Genomic DNA, 21232 nt, shown 5'->3' with positions numbered 1-21232 from the left:
TAACAAAACTGAGGATTCCCTTTTCTTCCCAGTCCGTGAAGATCCTGTCAAAACGTGGCAGAGGCATTGTCAATTTCTTAGTCGGAGTCAACCTAAAATATCTATCTCTTGTTTTATCTAGTTATAAAATATAGGCTACTAGAAGCCGTAAGAGCCCCCGCTAGGGCAACTTGGGCGGCGCCCAAACCCTAGCCGCCGGGGGCGCGTGCTCCCTCCTCCCCTCCCTCCATCATCGTCGGGGACGCCGTCGGGCAACGCTCGGGGGCCGACGGCGGTGGTGGAGGCATCCCTCTCTCCTGCGTCCCAAGGGTGGTGCGGGGCCCCTGCAAGTGCGGAGGCATGGCCGATCTAGCGGAGCGATGACGATGGTTGCATTGACGAAGGTGGTGGCCGACCCTGCCTCGGGCGACGGCGGCTGCAGTCACGTTGGGCGGGCCGGTCATGGGCAGCGGCGTGCAGCGGCTGGCCTGGTTCGGGTGGCGGCAACGGGCTATGCTGCAACGGTGCGTCATCCGGCTTTAGATCAGCGGCGGCGTGGAGGGCCTGATGGACTACTCGATGGCATCTTCGATCAGATCTATTCTAGCCAGTACAGCCGGCAGTGGCGGTCATCCCCTCCGTCGGAGGTGGTCGGCCTGAGGCTGGGTGGTTGGATCTCGAGATCCGTCATCTAGTCACCGCTGCAAGTCGGGAAGACATAGGGAGCGTTTGGATCCCTCGCTTGATTGCATCGCTAGGCAAAGCTAGCCTTGCCGACGGAGGCGAGCCAAATCGGCTCGCTCGTTCAAACATAAAAAAGCTGTAAACCGTCGGGAACGAGGCTCGCTCGCCCAGGAATCAAATGCTCTGCTTTCTTGCTGGGCTGGGCTAAGCGAGCGCTTGCCTAACAACCAAACAGACCCATATTTGTCGGTGAAAACCGAGCCGATGGCAGGCGATGGCGGCGTTCCGCGTCGTTAACTTAATGAAGGCATCGTCGTGTAACTACTGTTGACCCACTCGTGCTGCTTCGGGGTAAACCCTAGGATATGGTCTTCCAGATCCGACGATGACGGCAATACAGTGTCGTGCCTCTCTTGGGAGCATCATTTCTGGAGCAACGCTGGAAGACAGAGGAAGGAGGTGGAGCAGCTTCGTCTTGAACGGAGCTTCGGTGGAGATGTCAAGTCATGCCTGGCCGACAGGTGCTACGCTGTGTCATGCCTACTCGACAGGTGCTACGCACGACAGATCTTTCGGAGCCTTCATGTCAGGATAGACGAGCACAGGGCTGTGGTGCCGTTGGGCGCCGTGGTGGCGTCGACGGATGGACGAACTGGAAAGGATGATGCGGATCTCTCTTCTGAAGATGAAACAACGGTTCGATGATGATAGCGGCTTCTAAAACATGTGCAAGTGGTATACGCTGTAAATTTGTTGCACCGATTGTTGTTCTGATACGTTATAGGGATGGATCCGTGATGACATATGTTTTCCATATGGAGAGTGAGAGCACTCGACATTATCATGTTTGTAAATGTGAGTGGTGGCTTCAAATGGCTTGATGTATGATCTTGTTAGACCTTGGTGGAACAATTGTAATAAAAATGGTTGTATGTATCGATTGATGCAGAGGCCAGGGATTTGACCTCCTTTTCTAAAAAAAATATATACAGTAATAGGCTGCGAGCTTCACAACCGCTACTAATTACTCTAAGGATTACCGCTGGTGATGTGCAGCCAGCAATGCCCAAGATTTCGTTTCGGCAACCATGCATGGATGTTTGAAAGGCAACTTTGATAAGGAAGCTTTGACTTAAGGTAACCTTTTGTTAGCTGGGACGGTTTGTGACCGCGCACGTCGGGCGTTGCCGTAGCTCTCACTTGTAAGTATATTATGTATGTAAATAAAGGAGGAGATCACTTAGCGCAGGACAGGGAGGCAGCTTCAGAGGCTCTCACAGACGTCCAGCCATCACGACGCACGCATAAGCAGAGACAACAACGCACCAACGCAGAGCAGCCATATATATATGGAGATGAAGATGACGTCCCTGATGCTGATGGTGAGACCATTGTCTAATTCTTCTCTCTTGTCTATGCCTCACAGTCACATCCCATGCATCCAGCATGCATGCATTAGATGACACTGGTGTGATCTCGCGGCCACGCACCAGAGACGATCGACTTCGTCGTCGGACCATGAGACTAGAATACATCGACTTCGACACCGCCGGAGCTTGTCTACACCAAGCCCTTCGTCTTCAGGCATCATGTTCTTGGTGGAGCACCTACCCAAGGCGCGCACTCATGATGGCGTACAAGTCCCGACATACAGGTCCATGGCGGCACAGGCCGGTGTACAAGTCATCCTTTGGTACGTGTAGCACCTACCCAAGGCGACACGGCCTCTACCAAGCCACCTTTCCTTCTAACGGAGTGCATGCAATATTAGTTTTTTTTTCTCGTGTCAAACAACAAGCTTTGAAAGGAAAACCTGATTTACAAAAGGAGTTGAAAAGAGATTGAGCAGAAGTATATTTCTTGAATATAATCCCAACAAACTTTTCCACATCAAAGAAACCAACAATAGGCTTGATGCAAGGCTGCGGGTCAGTGTGCAATAATGTGGTATGGAAGATGGTTCAAGATGATGCCGATGGTCAGGAAAGCATGGTCATCATGCAAGCTGATGACTATGAGAGGGGTGAAGGTTTCTCAAATCCAATGGCGATCAAATACCGAGATAAAAACAATCCTTGTAATTAACCAAGTACAAGCACAACTATTTTCTCTCTCGTCCGCATGGCGTTGGCGGGTCCTCTCACCTTTGCTCCTGCGCCAGATTTGAGGCGCCCGCCAGCACCCCTACTACTGTCGGCACTTGATACCGGGACATTGGCAACATGGCTCCTCGATTGGGTCAGACTAACCCTAGCTAGTGGCGACATGGTGGCGCTCTTCCCCTCCCGAGCTATGACCTTGCCTCGGGGGCGGGTTGTCTTTCTGGTGGTTTTTCGGTGGTGGCATTTAGTGGAAGTCTCGCCCTCTGGAGGCGCGGCTTCGGCCTCGGCAGCCATGGACGTGCGCCCTCCTCATGTGTCCTTGGATGGCTAGAGCGGATGCTAATCCTGTGCTCCCCATGAGTTGCATCTACGTCCGGCTCCTCCGGCTCGCTGTCATCTGGGCAGCTCCGTAATCCCCTTGCAGGTATCCTCAATTGGCTAGCGTCCACCCCGGCGTTGCCTCGACATTGACGTTCTCCTTCAACTCTGTCCCCTCTTCCAGATCGTTAGGCTAGTAGGGGGCATCCCTGTGGCTCTAGTCTTGGTGTCCCGGATTGGCGCTCCTTTCCAAATCCTAGCTTGTTCGGGTCTCCGTCCACCGTCACACCCCCCTACGCCGCCTCTTTTTCAGCACCAATCGAAATCACTGAAATTCAGTAATTTGAGTTTGCATTTCGGCCAAAGGGCCGAAATATTCATTTGAATTTAAATAAATATTTAAATATTTTAAAAAATATTTGTTTTCCAGTGTACTACTGAAATTGCTGAAATATTTCGGCCGATGCGTAATATTTCAGTGTCTACTGAAATTAATGAAATTCAATGAATTATTGAAATCTCACTGAAAATGAAACCATGGTCCAGCCCTGCCCACCTCCATGGCATGTCCGCCCTTCCACATGTTTCATAGCTTTCTTTTTCTGCGGTGCTTGGTGCCTCCTTTCGCGGCGGTCATAGCTCCTTTTCCTGTGGTAGCAGTTCCAGCCTACAACTCGCTTCATCTTCTTGGAATCTTGCTGGGACGGCTTAGGATTTTTCAGACTCGACCATGGTTATATTCTTGCTCGACATTTTAATGATGGCAATGGCGACGCTTGTGGGTGCCAGACACTTCTTGAGCAGATGCCATGGCTGTTCTCTCTGCCCCTCTTTGAGCATCAGGGGAAACTCTAGTACCGGCTTCTCAGGACAGACAACAACGGCATCTCCGCACCATTCTCGTTTGTGAAGGCGCTGTTGTGTTTGCTCGCAGCATCCTCGACGGTAGTTTTAGAGATTTTGGTCATCTTAGTGGTTTGGTTTGGGATGCTTCCCTGGGTGTGTGAGTTTAGCTGCATTGTTTTTCTATTTGGGTTGTGCATTCCATGTCTGTCTGCTTGGGGCATCATGTTCACGCATCTTCCATTCGTGTCATGGGTTGTACCACTTCGTATACCCACACTTAACTTATTCTGTCAATCGAATGATACTCAAGCTTTTTGTATTTGTGAAAAAGTAATGTGTATACTTCAATTTCATATGCATATTCCTTTGAAGTTATTTTGTGGGGTGCGCTCCAATCTTTGGCAAAGAGAATCATAAGTCTTTGTTGTTCGTCATTGATCCGCGAGCTGAATTGGAGTACATTCTCTCAAGTAAGTAGCTTGGAAAATTGAGCTTTTCATATGTTTGGTTGCAGCTGCCATTTCATTGCCTTATGAAACTAGTGCCTGGATATCCATACCAAAAAAGGAACCATTTGGATTTCAAGAAGCTGAGTAATTTAGTCTATGTTTCATACTACCAGAGAATGAAAACAAGGTTTCAGAAGCTCTGAGAGGCTGCCTCTAAGGGAAAGAAGACTAGCCCACTGATTCTGGAGGAATTTCCGAGGGAAAATGAATGGCTTAATGTTCACGTTGAAGTTAATCATCAAGGCTTAATGTTCACGTTGAAGTTCATGCCTCTAAGGGAAAAAATGAATCGTTTTTGCCACTTACGAATGACATTGATGGGTAATTCATGCCAACTTCAAGAATAATTTGAATGATGTATGATCGGAAATATTCCGTGCTTTATTATTAGAATAAAGATAAAGATTTGGGTGGGTGGCTTGTAGTCCAATTCATAAAGCATGTCAGAAATAATCGACGCACGTGTACAGGATGCAGATGCAGATGCATGATCATAAAGCATGTCAGAAATAATCGTCCCACGCTTGATCATGAACGTTACGTACGTATCAAATCGCTATTATTGCTGGCCAACTCATATGGAGGTCGATTTTGTTCCTCTCATAGTACACATTCAGTATCTATGGGAAACACTTACCTATAGATGTCTGATGCAAAAGCATTCGTCAGACCAGTTGTTCGTCTATTCCTAATTTAATCCCATGGCTGAGAGGCTCGAGTCATGTGCCAGAAGTCAAAAAAACCACCCGGTCTTTTGGTCCACGTCCGTAATCTCACCCGAATTAATCACCCTAAATCAGCTCTTCCCATCTCTTGTGCCCGTTCGTGCTTAGAGCGGAGCTTGCCATGCGTGTAGGTTGTAGCCGCCCCTGCTCTCTCCCACTACACAAGTTCCTGAAGTATTCATCTCTACCTGGCAAGTGCGTCATGCCATCCGGCGACACGCGGGGTCTGGTAGGTACCGTTGTTTACCGGCGAGGTTGTAACTTTTCTCACCATCATGCTTAACTCCACCGGGATCGGCCTGTCCTTCAGCTGCAGTTTTGGCCTCTGATCCACCTCGCTGAAGCACCGTCTCGGTTGGAGAATGAGGCCGACACTACACGGGATTCTCCACCCCATCCTTGTCAGATTTAGGGTTTGGATCATCCCCTTTTGACGCCTTTTATTTCCCGTATTACTAGTGATTCCTAGCATATTTTTTCCTGAGATTTGTGTTAATCTCCTCTATGTTATAACTTTACTTTTTTTAATCACTAAAACACTAGTCCAATTTCTTTGAAATTTGTATGTACATCACTAAAGTACGCCTCCCTAGGTGGCATTTTTAGCTCGTTCCTTTTTAGTTTTTCAAGGTTCCAAGTAAGAGTAGTTATGAACTTATGATTCAAATTTACTCTTTTTGTGCTTCTTACCATAATGCATCCACAGACAGATATTTTTGCTTCTTTTTCAGATAGAAGATTGCTTTCATTGGCAAAAAGAAAATTGGTAATGAGTCCATGGTAATGATTTTTTTTTTGCTTCAACCATTGTAACTGTGTGCTACTTCTATTGTATAGACATTTTCTTCAATCATCATCAGATTAGTAGTGTATGCTTCAATCACTCTGAGTTTCTGATTCAACCATTGCTAGTATTGCTTCTGTTTGAACATTTTATTATACAACTATTTTGCTTCTTCTATTGAATTTTTGTATGAGTCACTGACTTGTGTGCTCTCTTCTTTCTCAGAGAATGCTTCAGTTATATAGATTCCCAATTGTACGTAATGAGTTGAGTGCAAGAACAACAAGGCACTATTCTAAGTTGTCGGTTATATGTACAACTCATGGCAAATGGATCTTGTCATGATAAGACTGTCTAGTGCGTGTCGTTATGTCGACCATGACAAAATAAAAATAGTGTTGTAATAGTATTTTACTCTTGTTGCAAAATAGATTTATAAATCTTTGTTCAGACTGGATTAATATGTTCAATGCTTCATCATTCATGTTGTGCTTCCACGTGTTTCTTTGCGAGGCAAAAAATTCATTGTATGAAAAGATCATTTCGTTTGCACCACAAATTATTATTTGGATGGAAGCAATTTTATAGTCGATGAAAACAAAAGATTGCCGCTTATGAAACAAGTGAAAATATTTTTTCTTTTGCGATGAAGACAAATCATAATTTGGTTGGATGCAATTCTAGTCAATGAAAAAAATGATAACAATGTTTTTGACGTAAAATATGTTGTTACTAGGAGTTCGTTTTTATATGAAAGCAAATATTAAAAATGAAGTTGAAAGCAAATATTAAATATGTTGTTACTAGGAGTTCGTTTAGCACTGGGATGATAGAATTTCTTTTTTAATAAGTAGCACCGAAGTCTGCAAAGAGGCGTAAACCGGGGTTTGTTTACAGCGTCAACTACGAAATTAGCAGTAGTGGGAGCGGAAACAAAGATGCTGATGATGATCCGATGGTAAGATCCTAAATGGATAATTTAAAAACTGCTTGATTCAATGATTTTTTGTCACTCAAGCTTGAAAGAATTGCACGCTTGTATATCAAACTCCTTTTCGTGAAAAAGAAAGAAAACAGACTTTCGTAAGCACAGGTGTATAATATCTATGTCAGACTAAGAGCAAGTTTTGATTTGACAGGCACCTGATGCTGATGACCAAGGTACTTACACAAGTAGAGTGTTTTAAAGGTAAAATATCTCGACTGTGTTTCACTCACACAATCCATCCACATAACGTATCGGAACTCACAGCCGGTGCAGCAGACCTAAAGCGTACATCACATGCACACGTTTTAAAAGCCGCCATCATCCTCGAACCGTTGAACCATCTTCAGGACAGAGATCCGCATAATCCTTGTCAGTTTAGCCATCCGTCGACGCCACCACGGCACCCAACGGCATCACCTCCCCGCGCTCGTCCATCCAAACGCGAAGGCTCAGTAAGATTTGTCGCGCGTAGCACCTGCCGACCAGGCATGACAAAGCGTAGCACCTGTCAACCAGGCATGACCTGACATCACCAGTGAAGCTCCGTGCAGGACGAAGACGCTCCACCTCCTGCCACCGTCTTCCAGCACTGCTTCACAAACGATGCTCCCTAGAGAGGAACGACACCGCAATGCCGCCATCGTCCGATCTGGAAAACCAGATCCTAGGGTTCCCCCGAAGCAGGACGAGTGGATCAACAGTAGTTACAGAACGAAGCATTCATCAAGGTAACGGCTCAGAAAGCCGCCATCGTTCGCCGTCAGCACGGTTTTCACCGGCAACCATGTCTCCCCACCATCAGACCCGTCATCCCCGGCGGAGGGGACGCCGCCACCACCATGGTCCCAAGTAAGCCGTCGTCGTCGGTACCGCCAAGACCGGATTAGATCCGGACAGCAAGCACCAGGAGAAGACACCCAGAACCAGGCTGGCGCGGTGGATCAGGCTGGATTACCAGGCGACCCGGCCCCGGGAGCCGAAGCCGAAGCCACCCCGGGCGCCGCCGTCCAGGCTTTGGAACCCCGCCACCACCAGGAGCCGCCGGCCGAAGCCACCGCCGTCCCGGGGGCCGTCGTCCAGGCCTGAGATCCCCGCCGCCACCGGTAGCCGCCGCCCCTGGAACGAAGCTGCCGCTCCGGGAACCGCCACCGTCAGGCGCAAGATCCCCGCCGCCCCGGGAACCGCCGCCGTCTAGACGCAGGGTCCCCACCGCCACCTTCATCAAGGCCACAAGCCAGTGCCGTGGCTCCCTCTGGCAGCGGCGGAGGAGAGGGAGAGAGGGGGAAAACGCGGCGGCGGCGGTGCTAGGGTTTCCCCCGAGTCGTCGGGGAGGAGGCGACGCGGGGGAAACCAAGCTAAGGTGGTTTACCAATTTATGCGAACATTTTTGTTGTGTAAATCTTGAGTAATTGTCTGATCATTTTCAAGGCGGCATTCTGTAGAAAGTAGTGTCATACAAGTTGTCCAGATTAATAAACATGTAGCCAGATAGAGATTCAGAAGAGTTGGCGAAGCAGCATTGGAATCTACCAAATTAATTAAGCTTGTTAACGTTGATACAGTTAACAACTCATGTACAGTACCAAATGAGATTACTACGCTAGTGATCTTGAGAAACTTGACAAGATGTGGCTAATGATTAATGGCCACATCTAATATGTCAAGTCTCAATGTCATTTCCAGTGAATCTCAAGTCTATAGATTCAAATATTTTGTGTCCTCGGTTTGAGTCTTTAATTTCCCCTAGCTAGAAACCAGTCTCATATACGTACGTACGTACGTATATTAGGCTTGTTGATTAGCAATATATATAAATGTAGGTTTGCCAATCTCACGTCCAAAATGGAGTATCATTCTTTTTTATTTTGTGTATCAGAATCAGTCAAACCAGAGCAAACTTGTTGTCATGAGATTGACTGAAATAGAAGAGCCAAGAAATCTTCATCTTGTGTCAAGCAATGAATCACAGATAAAAAGGAAAATCGACAAGTAGCAGAGCAGAGCAGAGTGTTGACATGACATCACTTTCAGCTTGCCTTCTTCTCCTTCTCCTGCGCCGGCAGCCGCGCGTCGGGCGTGACGGCGGCCCAGAACTCCTCGTCGCGCTCCAGCGCCGCCATGTTCTCGGGCGACAGCGTGAGCTCGGCGTCGATGCTGCCGCCGCCCTCCCGGCCGGGGTACAGCGACGTCTTGCCGTCGAACTTGTTGGCCAGGCCGCTGCGCGCCGCCACGGGCTTCCCCCACCCGAAGTCGCAGCCGTACATGTCGAACCGCGGCGAGCTGCCCATCATGGTCCCCGACGGGTCGAAGAAGCGGTACGTGTACACCATGGGCTTGGCCGTCCACGCCGCCACGCGCGCCCTGATGGCCGCGTCCGTGTGCGCCGCCACGGCCCGCCCCACGGCCGCCGCCGCCCAGCCGTGCCCGCGGTCGAGGAGCTCCGCGGCGCGCGCCGGCTCGGTGCCGATGGCGTAGATGCTGTTGCCGAAGTACTCCTGCGGGAGCTGCGGACGGAGCCGCCCGCGGTTGTTGATGGCCGCGCGGCACGTCGTCTCCTGGTCCGGCGAGAGGCGCCGGGCGCGGGTGATGCAGCGCCAGAGGAGCGAGGACAGCGCCTGGAACTTGGTCAGCGCGGCGGCGCCAGCCGTGTCGCCGGCGGCCAGGAGCTCCTCCCGCGCGCGCTCCTTGAGCGCCGCCAGGGACTCGGCAGAGAAGTGCAGCATCCGCTCGCGCAGCCGCGGCGGTGGCGCCCGCTCGATGAGCTCCGACACGTCGGCGCACGGCAGCACGGCCGGACCCGCCGGGCCGCCGTCGGGCGACCAGCGCTCGAACGAGGGCTTCGGCGCCGGTGGAGAGGGAGCTAGGCCGAGGCTGGCGCGTCCCAGGGCCGCCCAGTAGTTGACGAAGTCCCAGAAGGCGGTGCCGTCGGAGAGCGCGTGGTTGTAGGCGAACCCGACGAACACCCCGTCGGCAAGCTCGGTGACCTGCACGGCGAACAGCGGCTGGTCCTTGCCGCCGTAGTTGACGGCGCCGGTGAGCTGGAAGAACTGGGCCAGCAGTTCGCGCGGCGCGTCGGCGTCGGGCGGGACGACGTCCGCCATGGCCACCCCGTCGGCCACGGCGTGGACGAGCTCGACTCCCTGGCCGGCGCAGTCGACATGGACGGAGCAGCCGACGACGGCGCCGGTGAGGTCGTCCTTATGCTGCTCCGTGACGAAGCGGCCGGCGATGGGGTAGTAGTGGAGGAGCGCGTGGGCGAGTGCGGCGGCGAGGTGGTCGGCGGCGTTGAAGGGCGAGGGCGAGGATGAGGGGGGCTTGTGGAAGAGGAGGCCCTTCTGGATGTAGTTGGAGGAGAGCATGGAGGCGTCCCAGGTGGTGAGCGGGATGCGCATGCTCTCACGCGGGCGCGGCGGCGGCGCCACCGTGCGCGTCGAGACCACGCGCACCATCCTGCTGGACGGCGTCGGCGACGGCATGGTGGTGGCTGCTTTGGGATAAGAAAAGATTTGGCTGCTTTGTTACTGTCTGCTGGCATATAGAGTATTTATAGATCACAAAATTTGGCATACAGTATATTTATATTTATAGGGGGTGGGGTGGGTAAACAAAATTTAGTGATTGTGACTGCTGGGTTGGTGGCAGTCAAAATTGAACCACGGAAAGATCAAATTCAATTTTGATTTGGAGACACGTGTTGATTACCGATTCTGTTTTTACCAGATCAGATCAAATCAGTTAGGCCTCGTTTGGTTAAGTGGATTGAGGAGGTTTTGAAAGGGAGGGATTTCAGGTGATTGGGTGAATCCCTTTGTTCCACCCAATCCTCTCAAATTCCGAGGGCTTTGCTTTCACTAGTCTCCCGATAAGGTTTTGAAACACATAGATAGGAAGAGATTGAAGGGGAACGGAGGGGATTGGGCTAAGCAAACCCCTCTTACCAAATGGGCGCCCGAGGATCTGTGGGGTTTCTGACCCTCCCGGGGATTTTCCCCTCAAAACCTCTCCAATCCCCCTTAACCAAACGAGGCCTTACGGATTGCAAATGCCCAATCACGAGGGATGCGTTGAATGATCTCCAATGCAGATGCTTGCTCCTGCCTCAAATGCTTGGACTAGATTCAACGTGGATCCCTGCGTTGGGGCGGACATGTCCGGACTTTCCTCATCCTTCTGCCCGGTCCGGAATCGAGGAGCAGAGTTGGGGAATTTCAACGTCGGCCGCGTTAGAATTCGACAATTTAGATAATCGAAAAACCCTTCTTGGGCCCGTCATTTCTCACATAGCCACTTTCTTCACAAGTCCAACCTCAATGTTGACGTAAAATCCACATCGGACATTGCCATCCTCCACTAGTAGGAAAAATCGTATAGGTAGGAGCCTAGTAGTAACGCTGGAAAATAGCCAGCAGTGCTGCTACTTAGCAGTAACGCTGAAAATATTATTTTGTGTATGAAACAACACATGGTTTCGGTAATATTCGCGCAGTGTGGTTGGGAGGGAGACGTTTTCGTTGTCGACTGCGTGCGAGGCCATCGGGATAAAAACAAAAAGGAGAAAGCAATACAAAAGTAAATAGAAAAGGAAAGGAAAATAATAAATAGAAAAAATAATAAAGGAAAATAGTAAAAAAGAAAAGAAAAATAATAAATAGAAAAACAAATAAAGAAAAATAACAATATGGAAAAATAATACGACATCAACGCTACTGCTAACTTAGGAGTAGCGGTGGGACAAATCCAGCGTTACTACTACGTTTACTAAACCGGCCAAAAAATTTCCTCTCCCTCCACTCCTGCCTTCAACTCCCTCCTGCAGTCGTCACCGCCGCCGCCGGACGCCATCACCCCCTCCTGCAGTCGTCACCGCCGCCGCCGGACGCCATCACCCCCTCCTGCAGTCGTCACCGCCGCCGCCGGACACCATCACCCCCTCCTGCAGTCGTCGCCGCCGCCGTCGGACGCCATCACCCCCTCCTGCAGTCGTCGCCGCCGCCACCGGACGCCGACACCCCTGTCTTTCACTCCAGGTAACCCTGCCCCTCTTCCTACACTGCTGCTATAGAAGATGAGGAGAAGAAGAAGAGGAGGAGAGGAAGAAGAGGAGGAGGAGAAGAGGAGGGAGAGGAAGAAGAGGAGGAGAGGAAGGAGAGGAAGAAAAGAAAAAGAAGAAGGAGAAGAAGAAGAGGAAGAAGAGGAGGAGGAAGGAGAGGGAATAATGTTTTTTTAATTTTGTTTTAGATTAGTTACGTTTTTTTGTTACAATTATTAGGGTTAGTAATATTTGGAATTAGATTTTAGGTTAATTCTGTTTTAGAATTATTATAGGAAGAGGAGGAGAGGAAGAAGAGGGTGAGGAGAAGAGGAGAAGAAAAGAAGAGGAGGAGGAGAAGAAAAGAAGAGGAGGAGGAGAGGAAGAAAAGAACAGGGGGAGGAGAAGAAAAGAAGAGGAGGAGGAGAAGAAAAGAAGAGGAGGAGGATAAGAGGAGGAGAAGAAGAGGAGGGGAGGGGATTTCTTTTTTATATATATTCATTGCTATTGTTATTTTAGGTATCCAATGTGCTCTAGTTGTGCTAAGTTTGTGGCAAGTTTTGTAGCAATGTCCGAGCAGCCTATGTTTTGCCGGAATGTTGATTTATTTTCGTTCCGGCAAATTTCAGGCGCTTCATATGTCCACCTTTTAGCAAAGGTCATGCCAAAAATTTCCGTGAATTTTGGCATGAATAGTGCTAGAAACTACGACATATGGAGTGTTCGGGAATTGCCGGAAAGGGGAATGAATCAACATTCCGACCAAGTATAGGTCCTTTTTTATTATTCATGTTATTCAGCATAGTATTAAACTATTATACTTAAATACTCGTAGGAAATTAATATGTCTAGCCACACCGAAGCCGGGGGTTTTGGTCACGCCAAAGATGACTATTTTCAGGAAGCAAATGACTATTTCAATTACCTGGACCAATGCACGTTGGGGACGCAGGGTGGCAGTGAGACCAATCCCGAGACTGACGCTGGCACCGGCACTGACAATGGTGTTGGAAATATGCCCTAGAGGCAATAATAAATTAGTTATTATTATATTTCTTAGTTCATGATAATCGTTTATTATCCATGCTATAATTGTATTGATTGGAAACACAATACTTGTGTGGATACATAGACAAAACACTGTCCCTAGTAAGCCTCTAGTTGACTAGCTCGTTGATCAAAGATGGTCAAGGTTTCCTGGCCATAGGCAAGTGTTGTCACTTGATAACGGGATCACATCATTAGGAGAATCATGTGATGGACTAGACCCAAACTAATAGACGTAGCATGTTGATCGTGTCATTTTGTTGCTACTGTTTTCTGCGTGTCAAGTATTTATTCCTATGACCATGAGATCATATAACTCACTGACACCGGAGGAATGCTTTGTGTGTATCAAACGTCGCAACATAACTGGGAGACTATAAAGATGCTCTACAGGTATCTCCGAAGGTGTTAGTTGAGTTAGTATGGATCAAGACTGGGATTTGTCACTCCGTGTGACGGAGAGGTATCTCGGGGCCCACTCGGTAATACAACATCACACACAAGCCTTGCAAGCAATGTAACTTAGTGTAAGTTGCGGGATCTTGTATTACGGAACGAGTAAAGAGACTTGCCAGTAAACGAGATTGAAATAGGTATACGGATACTGACGATCGAATCTCGGGCAAGTAACATACCGAAGGACAAAGGGAATGACATACGGGATTATATGAATCCTTGGCACTGAGGTTCAAACGATAAGATCTTCGTAGAATATGTAGGATCCAATATGGGCATCCAGGTCCCGCTATTGGATATTGACCGAGGGGTCTCTCGGGTCAAGTCTACATAGTTCTCGAACCCGCAGGGTCTGCACACTTAAGGTTCGACGTTGTTTTATGCGTATTTGAGTTATATGGTTGGTTACCGAATGTTGTTCGGAGTCCCGGATGAGATCACGGACATCACGAGGGTTTCCAGAATGGTCCGGAAACGAAGATTGATATATAGGATGACCTCATTTGATTACCGGAAGGTTTTCGGAGTTACCGGGAATGTACCGGGAATGACGAATGGGTTCCGGGAGTTCACCGGGGGGGGGGGGGGGCAACCCACCCCGGGGAAGCCCATAGGCCTTGGGGAGACACACCAGCCCTTAGTGGGCTGGTGGGACAGCCCACAAGTGCCCTATGCGCCAAGGATAAGAAAATCAAGAGAGAAAGAAAAAAAAAGGAGGAGGTGGGAAGGAAGGGGGACTCCCTCCCACCAAACCTAGTCCAACTCGGTTTGGGGGGGGGGGGAGAGTCCTCCCCCTTGGACTCGGCCGACCCCCTTGGGGCTCCTTGAGCCCCAAGGCAAGGCCCCCTCCCTCCCACCTATATATACGGAGGTTTTAGGGCTGATTTGGGACGACTTTTCCACGGCAGCCCAACCACATACCTCCACGGTTTTTCCTCTAGATCGCGTTTCTGCGGAGCTCGGGCGGAGCCCTACTGAGACAAGGTCATCACCAACCTCCGGAGCGCCGTCACGCTGCCGGAGAACTCTTCTACCACTCCGTCTCTCTTGCTGGATCAAGAAGGCCGAGATCATCGTCGAGCTGTACGTGTGCTGAACGCGGAGGTGCCGTCCGTTCGGTACTAGATCGTGGGACTGATCGCGGGATTGTTCGCGGGGCGGATCGAGGGACGTGAGGACGTTCCACTACATCAACCGCGTTCTCTAGCGCTTCTGCTGTACGGTCTACGAGGGTACGTAGATCACTCATCCCCTCTCGTAGATGGACATCACCATGATAGGTCTTCGTGCGCGTAGGAAATTTTTTGTTTCCCATGCGACGTTCCCCATCAAATGGCACCGACACCAACACCGCCCCCAAGACCGGCAACGATGCTGACTTAGTCGGTGAAGGATTGAAGCTGAAGATGGCTAGAAACCAAACGAGTGCGGCACCGGACAAATCGTGGTCACAGCGATGCACCCACAAAATTAGATCCAACGGAGCCAGAAAAAGTGCACAAGTGCTACGGCAATCAACTTGGATGCATCCTCAGGGAAACCGCCAACATCAGCGACGAAAAGTTAAAGAAGATACCACATATGGAGCAGATGCCCCTAACGAAGTTGAACAACATGTTCCTGTTCCCCGTACAGTATGAAGACAAATTTCATGGAAGGACAAACACATGACAAACATAAGCGAAAAGGCAATGGCGGCGTTCACCAACGCCTTGGCCGCCTGGAAAGTACGGGTGAAAAAAGCCATTCTAAAGAAGGAACCGTGGTCCAAGATTCATGCTGACAATCCGTCAATAACGGAAGAGGACTTCAAAAACTTCAAAGAGACTTGCACTACAGAAGAAGCCCAGCAAAAGTCAGAGAAAAAGAAGGACCTCCAAGCCAGAAACACGTCTGCCCACCACCTCGGAAGCCTTGGTTACGAGGGGAAGAGGAGCACATGGGCAAAGGAGGACGTCGAACATGAAAGTCACGAATCCCAGACCCCTTGGCGGAGTTCACCGACCCGCGGGAGCGTGACTGGATCAGGGCCCGGCACTAGTGGGACCCCGTCAATAAGGTCTTTTACACGGACTCGAACACGAGGGAGTTCATGAGACTACTGGTAATTGTTTTATTACCACCTTATATTAATTAGCTTCCAATCAATTCGACAACAAGTTTTGTCACATTTATAAACCATCCACGTTCCTTTTGCAGAAAGAGCAACACCAAAAGGCAGTCGAAAGAGATGAGTCGTCTCAGTCGTCGGCGAGGCCCAAGTGGGACAACCCGTTCAACCGGGCCCTGAACATACTTCAAAATGTCGACAAACCTCCGTCTTATGGATGTGTGCACGGCGTCGGAGATGGCGCCTAGTGGATGAAGTGCTACCACGAGACGCCGGAGGAAAGAAAGAAGAGATGGGAGCATACTCAGCTGACCATCGACAAGAAGGTTGCACGGGCGGTCGATCAGACCAAAGAAGAGTTGACCAAGGTAGTCGACGATAAGGTCAATGCAGCCGTGGCAGCTTCCTTGGGCCAATTGGTTCCGACAGTTTTTGAGTATGTGAGGATGAATCCAGAAAAAGGGCGAGAGGACTTTCCAGTTCTCAGCTTTGTCGGGAGCAATTCGGCGAACATCGCACCACCAGCAGCTGCTCACGCAACCGCAAAGGCTCCCGTACCTGGTCTCACTCCGGTTCATAGCAGACCGTCCTCCGTCTCTGGCATGCTCGGCGGGGCTTCGTCTTTGGCTGAGCTTGATGCCATCATGGTAATTACACGTCATACACTCTTCACCAGCATATCTATATAGTCTTCCGTTTCAGTTGCCTTCGGATGTCCGACGTCGTAGTCATGTCTTTGCAGGCCGATGAAACCCCGTCAACCCTACTGTACGATATCAACGGTGAGAAGGTGGACGTAGGAAAGGCAATGATCATCAAGCCGAAGGACCGCATGCTACACAACCGACAGATGCCCCATGGCGTCTTCAAAGTTTGCATGGCCAGTGTCAAAGCGGGCTTCGAGGATTTGCCTCTTACCGCACCAGTCGGTGTTGACGAGACCCCTCAACTGATTGGCGCATGCAAGAGCTAGTTCTTGCCTTGGCCGAAGACTCACCTTCATGTCGATGTTGGGGAACATCGCATGGGAAACAAAAATTTTCCTACGCACACGCAATACCTATCATGGCGATGTTCATCTACGAGAGGAGATTTCCGATCTACGTACCCTTGTAGATCGCACAACGGTAAGCGTTAAGAAACGCGGACGATGTAGTGGAACAGCTTGCGTGATTCAAATCACCGTAGTCGTACTCTTTGTCCCACGATCCCATCACGATCCGTCCCGCGAACTTCATCACGATCCGTCCCGCGATCTCATCATGATCCTTCCCGATCTAGTGCCGAACGGACAACACCTCCGCATTCAGCACACGTACAGCTCGATAACGATCTCCACCTTCTTCATCCAGCAAGAGGGGGCGGAGAGGTAGAAGAGTTCTCCGGCGGCGTGATGGCGTGCCGATGGTGGTGATGATCTACTCCGGCAGGGCTTCGCCTAAGCTCCGCAGAAATACAATCTAGAGGAAAAACTGCGTGGTATAGGGTCGAGGAGCATGTGGCAAAGTTGTGTCTCAAAAACCCTCAATACCTCTAGTATATATAGGAGGGAGGGAGGGGAGGAGGCAGCCTCAAACCCTCAAGGTTTGGCCGAAATTGGGGGTGGGGGAGTCCTACTCCAATCCTACTTGGAGTAGGATTCCACCTTCCCACTTGGAAACTCTTTCCACCTTGTGTTTTTTTCCTTCTCAAACCTTATGGGCCTTAGTGGGAACTTATTCCAGCACACTAGGGGTTGGTTTATCTCTTCCCATAGCCCATGTGACCCCTTGGGGCGTGACACCCCTCCCGATGGTCCCCGACACCCCTCCCGGCACTCCCGGTACACCACCGATTAGCCCGAAACTTTTCCGGTGACCAAAATAGGATTTCCTATATATAAATCTTTACCTCCGGACCATTCCAGAGCTCCTCGTGACGTCCTGGATCTCATCCAGGACTCTGAACAACTTTCGGTTACCAACACCTATAACTCAACTATACCGAAACATCACCGAACCTTAAGTGTGCAGACCCTGCGGGTTCGAGAACTATGTAGACATGACCCGAGACACTCCTCGGCCAATATCCAATAGCGGGACCTGGATGCCCATATTGGATCCTACATATTCCGAAGATCTTTATCGGTTGAACCTCAGTGCCAAGGATTCATATAATCCCGTATGTCATTCCCTTTGTCCTTCGGTATGTTACTTGCCCGAGATTCGATCGTCAGTATCCGCATACCTATTTCAATCTCGTTACCGGAAAGTCTCTTTACTCGTTCCGTAATACAAGATCCCGTGACTTACACTTAGTCACATTGCTTGCAAGGCTTGTGTGTGATGTTGTATTACCGAGTGGGCCTCGAGATACCTCTCCGTCACACGGAGTGACAAATCCCAGTCTTGATCCATACTAACTCAATGGACACCTTCGGAGATACCTGTAGAGCATCTTTATAGTCGCCCAGTTATGTTGTGACGTTTGATACACACAAGGCATTCCTCCGGTGCCAGTGAGTTATATGATCTCATGGTCATAGGAATAAATACTTGACACGCAGAAAACAGTAGCAACAAAATGACACAATCAACATGCTATGTTTATTAGTTTGGGTCTTGTCCATCACATGATTCTCCTAATGATGTGATCCCGTTATCAAGTAACAACACTTGGCTATATATGGTCAGGAAACCTTGACCATCTTTGATCAACGAGCTAGTCAATTAGAGGCTTACTAGGCATAGTGTTTTGTCTATGTATCCACACAAGTATTGTGTTTCCAATCAATACAATTATAGCATGGATAATAAACGATTATCATGAACAAAGAAATATATTAATAACTAATTTATTATTGCCTCTAGGGCATATTTCCAACAGTCGAGGCGCCCGGTATCTGCTAGCAGTCCCCGACAATGACACTAGAATAATGTTGTTGACGTGTTCCTGACTTGATGCCTCCCCGGCAACGAAGCCAGAACTGCTCCCAGTTGCTCAAAAATGAGCAATTGTCTTGCAATGGCTCACTAGTGCGTGGGTTCGCGGCAGTTTTCGAGGGTAGAGTATTCAACCCAAATTTGTTGGTTCGCCCAACAGGAAGTGAAAGGATACTCTCAAGTATTAGCAGCTGAATGTGTCAGATTCAACCACACCTGAAAGATTAGTATCTACAAGCAAAGTATCAGTAGCAAAGTAGTATGATAACAACGGTGCCAGAAACGATCTGGTGACAAGGCAGACTATTCCTAACTGTTGTATCAATGGCGCCAGAAGTTGCCCGTGGACGGGAAATAGTCTTTTCCCGGCAACGTCAAGAGAACAAGTATTGTAGCAGGTAGCAGCAGTGTAACGAGTAACATGAGTGACAAGGAACAGCAGTAGTGACAACAGTAGCAAGTAGCAACAGTAGCAAGTAACAGCAGTAGCAACAGTAGTAACAACAGCAGATCAAAACAAGTAATAGCAGCAGTGGGACAAACTCATAGGCAATGGGTCGGTGATTTGTTTGGATGATATTCATCATGCAACAGTTATAACACAGAGCGATATGTGGCTAGCTCCCGTTCGTCAATGTGATGTAGGCATGTATTCCGTGTGTCGTCATACGTGCTTAGGGAAAAAACTTGCATGACATCTATTGTCCATCCCTTCCGTGGCAGCGGGGTCCGAAAGGAAACTACGGGATATTAAGGTTCTCCTTTTAATAAAGAACCGGAACAACGCATTAGCACTTGGTGAACACATGAACTCCTCAAACTATGGTCATCACCGGTGGTGGTTCCGGTTATTGTCACTCCGGGGTTGCCGGATCATAACACATAGTAGGTAACTACAACTTGCAAGATCGGATCTAAAACACACATATATTGGTGACAACATAATAACTTCAGATCTGAAATCATGGCACTCGGGCCCTAGTGACAAGCATTAAGCATGGCAAAGTAGTAGCAACATCAACATAGTGGATACTAGGATCAATCCCCGTCAAAACTAACTCGATTACATGATAGATCTCATCCTACTCATCACCACCCAACGAGTCTACGAATATAGTACTCACGAACGATGAAGAGCTTCATGGACTTGGAGAGGGAAGAAGGTTGATGATGACAATGGCGATGATTCCCCTCTCCGGAGCCCAAAACGGACTCCAGATCTGCCCTCTAGATGAAGAACAGGATGTGGCGGCGCCTCCGTATCGCAAACACGACGAAATCTTCTCTCTTGATTTTTTCTCGGACGAAAGTGAATTTATAGAGCTGAGTTTAGGGGCTGCAGAGCCACGTGGGCCCCACAAGCTTGGTAGCCGCCACCAGGGGGCGGCTACAGGGCTTGTGGCCCACTGGCCCATCCCCTCAGGTGGATCTTTGCGCAGGTATTTTTCATATTTTCCAGAAATATTCTCCGTAAATTTTCAGGACGTTCCGAGAACTTTCATTTCTGCACAAAAACAACACCAAGGCAATTCTGCTGAAAACAACGTCAGTCCAGGTTAGTTCCATTCAAATCATGCAAATTAGAGTCCAAAACAAGGGCAAAAGAGTTTGGAAAAGTAGATACGATGGAGACGTATCAACTCCCCAAGCTTAAAACCTTGCTTGTCCTCAAGCAACTCAGTTGACAAACTGAAAGAGAAAGAAAAACTTTGACAAACTCTGTTTGATCTTGTTGTTGCAACTATGTCTAACTCATAACCAGAATTTCAGCAAGATCACAAGTTAACCACATAAGCAAGTGACACAAAGGTCTCACGATAAACTAATATCAATGGCATAATCAGCTAGCGAGCAAATAATAATGAGTTTCAGATACCAACAATTCAATCAAAACAAGCATGAAGCAATATGAATAGGTGGTATCTCGCTAGCCCTTTCTGAGAGCGCAAAACATAAATGCAGAGCACTTTCAAAGATCTAGGGCTGACTAAACATTGTAATTCATAGCAACGAAGATCCAGTCATAGTCATGCTCAATATCAATCAAAAGCAAAGCATAAAAATGATAGAGGTGCTCTCTAATTTGTGCTTATACAAGAAGAGGATGACTCAACAGGAAAATAAATAGACAGGCCCTTCGTAGAGGGAAGCATTGATTTGCAGAGGTGCCATAGCTCAAGCTTTGAAAACAGAGATAATAATTTTGGGTGGCATGCTTTCATTGTCAACACAATGACCAAGAGTTCTCAATATCTTCCACGCTACTCATGCTATAGGTGGTTCCCAAACAGAAAAGTAAAGTTTTAACTCCCCCACCACCAATCAATCACACTCCACGGCGAGCCGAATCCTCGGGTACCGTTGCTACTACAACAAAAGACCTTCCAATGGCGCCATAAATAGGCACGTTGTTGGAAAATTATCTTGACGTGCTCCTCAACAACGGCACCAGGAATCCTTCTGCTACGGCTACGCCTTAAGGGACTTCCTAGGCAAGTATGCAAATGATTTCCCCCGTGGCCTTGGAGCCTTGCGTTGGTGTTCCCTCGAAGCGGAAAGGGTGATGTAGCGTAGCGGTGGTAAGTATTTCCCTCAGTTTGAGAACCAAGGTATCAATCCAGTGGAGGAGTATCTCAAGATCCTGCACAAACACAAAAGCTTGCTCCCAACGCTATGAAGGGGTTGTTAATCCCTTATAGATTGTTTGCCAAGTGAGAACTGAAAGCAACAAAGT

General features: G+C 48.9%; 1 protein-coding gene across 1 annotated transcript; it reads right to left on the bottom strand.

Annotated features, from left to right (window-relative positions):
- Nucleotides 1-8766: 8766 nt before the first annotated feature.
- Nucleotides 8767-10596, bottom strand: LOC123410465 (protein ENHANCED PSEUDOMONAS SUSCEPTIBILITY 1-like). Its single transcript, XM_045103413.1, has one exon. The coding sequence runs from the start codon at nt 10409-10411 to the stop codon at nt 8963-8965; it is 1449 nt and encodes a 482-aa protein (XP_044959348.1). The 5' UTR covers nt 10412-10596; the 3' UTR covers nt 8767-8962.
- Nucleotides 10597-21232: the final 10636 nt, after the last annotated feature.

This window comes from Hordeum vulgare, chromosome 7H (genome assembly GCF_904849725.1).
Source record: "Hordeum vulgare subsp. vulgare chromosome 7H, MorexV3_pseudomolecules_assembly, whole genome shotgun sequence".
Classification (NCBI taxonomy): Eukaryota; Viridiplantae; Streptophyta; class Magnoliopsida; order Poales; family Poaceae; genus Hordeum; species Hordeum vulgare.
This window is presented reverse-complemented; position numbering and strand designations above follow the sequence as displayed.

What these genes read in the sequence shown, in the direction of transcription:
- LOC123410465 (XM_045103413.1), bottom strand. Translation starts at nt 10,411, where the DNA reads ATGCCGTCGCCGACGCCGTCCAGCAGGATGGTGCGCGTGGTCTCGACG.